This window comes from Rattus rattus, chromosome 1 (genome assembly GCF_011064425.1).
Source record: "Rattus rattus isolate New Zealand chromosome 1, Rrattus_CSIRO_v1, whole genome shotgun sequence".
NCBI lineage: Eukaryota > Metazoa > Chordata > Mammalia > Rodentia > Muridae > Rattus > Rattus rattus.
Window position 1 is genome coordinate 94,733,419 of NC_046154.1, and position 6,000 is coordinate 94,739,418.

At 44.0% G+C, this 6,000-nt stretch overlaps 1 protein-coding gene across 3 annotated transcripts in view; it reads left to right on the forward strand.

Annotated features, from left to right (window-relative positions):
• Positions 1-5,548, forward strand: part of Tmem245 (transmembrane protein 245) — a 66,045-nt gene extending 60,497 nt beyond the window's left edge. For all 3 annotated transcript variants that reach the window (XM_032903839.1, XM_032903831.1, XM_032903845.1), the window contains 2 exons: positions 131-325; positions 5,131-5,548. In XM_032903839.1, coding sequence (XP_032759730.1) covers positions 131-325; positions 5,131-5,176 — 241 coding nt within the window. In that variant the 3' untranslated portion in view covers positions 5,177-5,548. The remainder of the gene's footprint in view (positions 1-130; positions 326-5,130) is intronic.
• Positions 5,549-6,000: the final 452 nt, after the last annotated feature.

Consider the following 6,000-nt stretch of genomic DNA (forward strand, 5'->3'; position numbering starts at 1 on the left):
GAAGAAAGCTAGTAGTGGAGTAAAGCCTGAAATATCAGAGAAGCAGCATTGTGTTAGAAAGTATTTGGGATTTATCCAAAGCTGGTATTGATTAGAAATCATATGTGCACTGGTGTGCTTTTCGTTCCAGAGGAGGCCACCCCTACCTGACTGGCTTAGCAGTGGCTGGTGGAGCCTACTACCTGGGCCTGGAAGGAGCCATCATTGGGCCGATTCTTCTCTGCATACTTGTCGTAGCTTCCAATATCTACAGTGCCATGCTAGTGAGCCCTACGAATTCAATGCCCACACCAAGTCAGACCCCGTGGCCTGCTCAGACTCAGAGGTGAGTTCAGCAGCATGACGGTGGCCATGATGGTGGCCCTGTGGAGACACAGACCGCACTTTCTGTTTTCTATGAATAGCTGCATCTGGGACCTGTCAGGTTGAATGTCTCAAGTGCTCACTATCCTGCAAATTATTTCCACTAGTCCTCAAAGTTTCCAGTACTTCTCTCCATGAGATGTTCTGCCTATTGATATCCTGACTACAGTCATTTCAGAATAGCTGTAAACATGGTCTAAAGTGTCCTGCCTCCTGAGGACTCTTCTTTTCATTGTTGTCTCAATATACCAGCCTCATTTTTCAGTGTAGTATTAAAAGGCATCAGGTAGTTGCTATTTTATGGCTATTAAGAGACAGGATTCTGTTATCTGGTGTGCACATCCTGGTGGTTGTGAATTATATTTCACTTACTTAAATATTTAGAAGTGGAATATTTTCTGTGTATCAGATGTATTAGTTAAAAGCTTGCAAAATAAGGTAAGTATGTTGCTTCATGCCTATAACTCCAACATTTGGGAGGCAGAGGCAGGAGAATCAACAGCTTGGGCAATGTAGACCATCACAGAATTAAACAATAAAAACCTTACAAAATGGGTTTTCTGTGTAAATTATGCAGATGTACATACTGCCTAGCAACAGAATAAGCAGCAACAGTTTCAGAATAAATGGGTTTAACCTTCTGGAGACTTTATTATGTCCCCAGCGTGTGTCAGTGGGAAAGCACTGCGTTCTGTGCCATTATACATTCTTGTGTACTGAGTCACTGAGAATTTGGTCTGACCGTCTATTTACACTACTGTACTTCTGTCTGTTTGTCTCTGTCTGTCATCTAGCTAGCTATCAGATATATCTCAAATGCAGTTTCCCTTTCCACACATCTGTCCTTCTTGGTGAAATTTTAACATGTGGTGCTGTTCATTTTGTAATATCATGTCTTTTGAATTGATCAAAGTAGCTTCTAAGTTTAAGAGTCAGTTGCTCAGAAGTCCACTGGTACTACTAATACCTTTATATTTTGTTTATTTACTTATATTTTTATAGTGACAGGATCCCAGTGCCATTGTGTAGCTCTAGCTGGCCTGGAATTTGGAGACCCACCTTCCTCTGCCTCCAAATGCGAGAACCAGAGCTGTGTGTCCGCACATTCATTTAGCGATGGCTAAGAAGAGTCAGTTTTCTCAGGAAGGATAGAGCAGAGGGTTGTATGCCAGCTGGAGCTGTTAACACAAGAACTAGATCTTCCCCTCCCTTCCCTCCTTCCTTTTCTTGAGGCAGTCCTGTGTAGCCCGGGCCCGCTGAATTCACAGTCCACTCAGCTTCCTGAGTATGGTGTGTACTATTACCATATCCCTTTGCTTCTCCTCTCCGCAGCAGGAGTGTGGGTACCTGCACAGTGAAAGGATACTTTCTTCAGGCCACTAGAGAGAATGACAGTTTCTTAATGTTTTGTTGTTGGGCGGGGTGGGGGGTTCTAATGATTTTTAAGATATAAAATAAGATTCACTGAAAGATGAAGCAAGGGAAACCAATGTCTAGAGACAAGAAGACAAGAGTGGGAAGTTGTGCCATCAGTTGGGGGTGCTGGGAAAGGAGCTGTCAGGGCCGCTAGGCACCCAGCATTGTTTCTGTCCATCATTCGTGCATGTGGGCAGCTTTTGCCATGCCTATTGTGAAAAACAAAGACTTTGACTCTTGATATCCATGAAGGTTTTTGTTTTTTGGCTTATGTTAAAAATAAGACCCTGAGGTTGTAGATGGGCTGTTATATGTGAGACTTTAACACAATCTGACAAGTCCACTACCCTGTGCAGCCCTGGGTGGCTGTGATCTTTGGTCTCTTTTGTGTGCTGATAATTCCTCACAGGAAGATCTTCAGGTCTCTTAGCCTGGAGGCTGCAAGTGCAGCTGCAGGCAGGAGCAGGGAAGCAGCGATGAGTTGAAGATACAGAGACCTGCTGTAGGCATAGTGCCCTGTGTTAGCACACAGCCACATCTGCATCTCTGCCTGTTGTTCCTAGTGCGAAACCTCATTCCCTTCTCCAGAGAAAAGCAATTAATTTCTGCCAAGGAGTGAGAAAGAAGGATCAGCGGCTTGGTCTGGTGGAAGTTGGTGAGGAGGGTGGAGGGAGAGGCGGTGGTGGGGCTTTCTTAGCAGGTGAGCAGCAGGTTTCTGCTCAGGTCCACCCTCCACTCTCACAGCGTGGCCTGCCTCTGAACCTTTTGGGTGTTTTGCTGAGTGAATTGGGTTGTTTTAGACTCCTCCTAATAAGTTGGAGTTCCTACTTGCAGAGATGGCTAAGTCCGAGTGGTTGCGTGTTGGATTCACCCCACCGACCCCCAGCTGGGGCATCCTGGCCTAAAGGAAATGTGTGTCTAGTAGGATGTTTAAGTAGTAACACAAACAACACTTCTAACATTTGTTGAGACTTACTGTGTGCTGAATCCCATAATAAAATCTTTGCGTGCTATCTTTGTTTTTTTTGTTTTTTTTTTGTTTTTTTTTGAGACATGGTCTTTCTGTAGCCTTGACTCTCCTGAACCTCACTGACGTTCACTTCTCTCAACCTCCAGAGTTCTGGGAGTAAAAGCACGTAGCAAGCCTGTCTCTGCTGGTGTTCATTATTGTTCCAACATAGGCTCAGACAGCACTGAGAAAAGTTACATAAATGGACATTTGCAGTCTCTTGCCCCCAGCTCCCATGAACGCATGTACTCAGGTTTGGCCATGACCAGATGCATCGTTAGAACAGTAAGGGAGAGAGGCTGGGGCTCTGCCAAGTACAGTGCTCAGAAATGGGGACAGTGTCACTGTTGGGAAATGACAGACACATAGATGAACATATTTCTTCAGTGTTTATTTAATTTTTTAAAAAGATAGCACAAGTATTTAAGGAAACTTGGGTTTCATTGTTCGGGTCTGTCAGCGTGTGTTTTTATATTCATGGGGTATTCAGTCAGGTAACACAAAAACCCTTTCAGAGTTGAAAGTAGAACCTTACTAGTCCTATTGTTTTGAGGCCCAGGAGGAGGCTTTGGTTGCTATCTCTGAGACAGCCTCCAGACAAGTGAGCTATGCGAGTGCTGTATCTCGTCTATAACATTTGCCTGTGTTCCTCTTGACCTTGAAGGACTCTGTACATTGTGCTATAAGGTTAGGCTTCAGTTTATTTCTGTTTTTTTCTCATCCTGTGTGTGTGCGCGAGTGGACTGAAAGTGCCCGAGACAATCGGAGTGGAGGAGGAGGTGGCAGGCTTTTGGGATTGCTTTTAAAGTTAGAGTTGCCTTATGAGCTGTTAGGGGAAAAGCCTGTGCTGTGAATGTTTGTTTGCACTGCTCCCTGAACTTACCACACTAACCCCTTGTTGTCTTTTAGCTGTTTCTAGTGAAAATGTTGACCATTTTATTGTAACTGATGGTTGACTGTGCTATAAAAACATTAATTTTATTCAACTTGGATGAAAATGATATAATAAGGACCAGTGATATAACGTCCTGTACTTATGTTCACAGACTAAATATAAATTGAAAATTGCTCTTGAGGACGTGGAGAGATGGCTTAGTAGTGGTTAGGATGAGTTGTTGCGCTTTCAGAGGATGCTGGGTTAGGTCCATATCGTTGCCTCATTCTAGGGGGTTGGCTACTTGTCTTCTAGGCACCAGACATACACTCGTGTAGGCAAAGCTCTCAAACACACTAAATCTCAACAATTTTTGAGTTTTGAAAAATGCCAGTGTTCCGAAGTCAGATGTCTTTTGTATTCCTCCCAGATGATTCTGTTAGAGTTGTATGTTTTCTCTAAATGGATCCTAATAAACGGCCCATGTACGCTTCACTTTAGATGTTTGATTACTAGTAGTAATGCTAAAAGTGAAAAGCCTGTATATCAAATGAACTCAAGACAGCCTAGTGAAAATAGGTTATTTTTTAACTTGTTGAAGAAGTCCAGGGGCATTCCGGGTCTAGTGTGTTAAACAAATACCTGAGCCTAGCCTCTTCCCATCAGAATGCTGTGCCAACCTTGACTTGTGGCTTTCTAAGGTATTAGATGCTAGAGCACATGTCCATTGACAGCCTCTGACCCTGGCCCCTTGGCTGTCTATGAGCATCTTAACTTTACCAGGTGACACTGACAGGCCTGTCAGCTGTATCAAAGGTTATTTAGTCCAAGGGATTAGGTAGATCCCTTGTAAGGGCATCAGACCTTTCTATCTAGTCCTCATCCCAGGTGGCACTTGGCAGTGTTCACTTAGCTTCTCTGATATGGGACAAGTCAGCTGATGAAAACACCTTTTCGAATCTGTCTGGCACCCCGCCCTGCAGGGCTTGGGTTCTGTGTAGCAACAAGGTCCCTCCTTCTAACAGGACTTTATCAGCAATTAGTCTGATCAGCAAGACTTACTCTCTTTAACATTGTATCTATTTTCCAGTTAGTTAGAAGTTCCAAGAGCCAAGAAACTGCCCCAAAGTTGCACAGCACTTCTTTGTAACAGCTCGCTAGCTAAAATCCAGTCACATAGCCATTTGTGCTTCAAGGAAGACTGAGGAAGTCTCAGATAAGAGATAATGGACTCAGCCCCAAACTGGGCTCGCGTTTATACAAAATGAGGGCTAAGAGATTTTGAAACAGTCTTGGGAAATACTAAAAATAGAGACTATAATCTCTTCTACTCTCTTAAAGGTTATGAAAGAATACAATGTTGTAAGGTAACTGGTTCTAGGCTCGCCCCTCCCTCCTCGTAGTTTTACTAACCCTACTCCTTTTCCTTTCCAAAGCAAAACCAACCATTCTCTCTTCCTTTTTTTAGGACTTTCCGTGACATCTCTGAAGATCTGAAATCTTCAGTAGATTGACATGGCCTCACTGCAATGACTTCTCTGGGGAGTTTCACCTTGAGAGTGAGTCCTCTGAGCTTTGGCCTCTGTTCTGTCAGCTGTGCCTGGCAGGCAGGAGTACCCACAAAAGAAGCAGAAGCCTCCCAGCCTTACATGCAGAACACCAAGTGAGAAAGAACTTGCTCTAGGCTGCTTCGCATTTTAAAACACAGCTTGAGAGTTGAGACCTGTGTCTGCTCACAGCTCATGCTAAGTTGGCTTGAAAAGTTGCAGTTCATGCACTGGTACCAAGACTTGAAATTGCCCTCTTTGGTTATCTGCTGCAGTGTTTATTTATAAGTTATTTTAAGGATTCTGAATTACCTGCTATTAAACATGTATTCAGTGTAATTTTTCTCCCGCTGTAGGAGTTTAGCCCTTTTCAGTGACAAGGCTGTCCCTGTGGAGTATGGTTCAGTAAGCAGAAAAAGGGAGTCTGATACCCTTTAGGGTAAAGATGGATCCGTGTGCTGTGAGGAGGAGTGGAGCTCTTCCTCTCATCCACCCTTTCAAGGTTGCCAGATTTCTACAACTTTTCTGACCACACTGAAGATCCCTACTGAGCTGCTATGAATAGTGACGCTGTGATAGAATCCGTGCTGTCCGCGTTCCTCTTGCCTGCTTTACAAGCACAGACTCTGAGGTGCAGGGGTTCTCTGGTTTGTTACGTGTACCTGCAGTTCTTTACTGGGAACTCTATCCGTTAGTTTGCTTAGGAGCAGAATTTCCTATTCCTGCCACTTAGCACAGTGCCTTGCACACAGGAGTCTAGACGAATGCTTGCTGAGTTGGAGTATAACTGT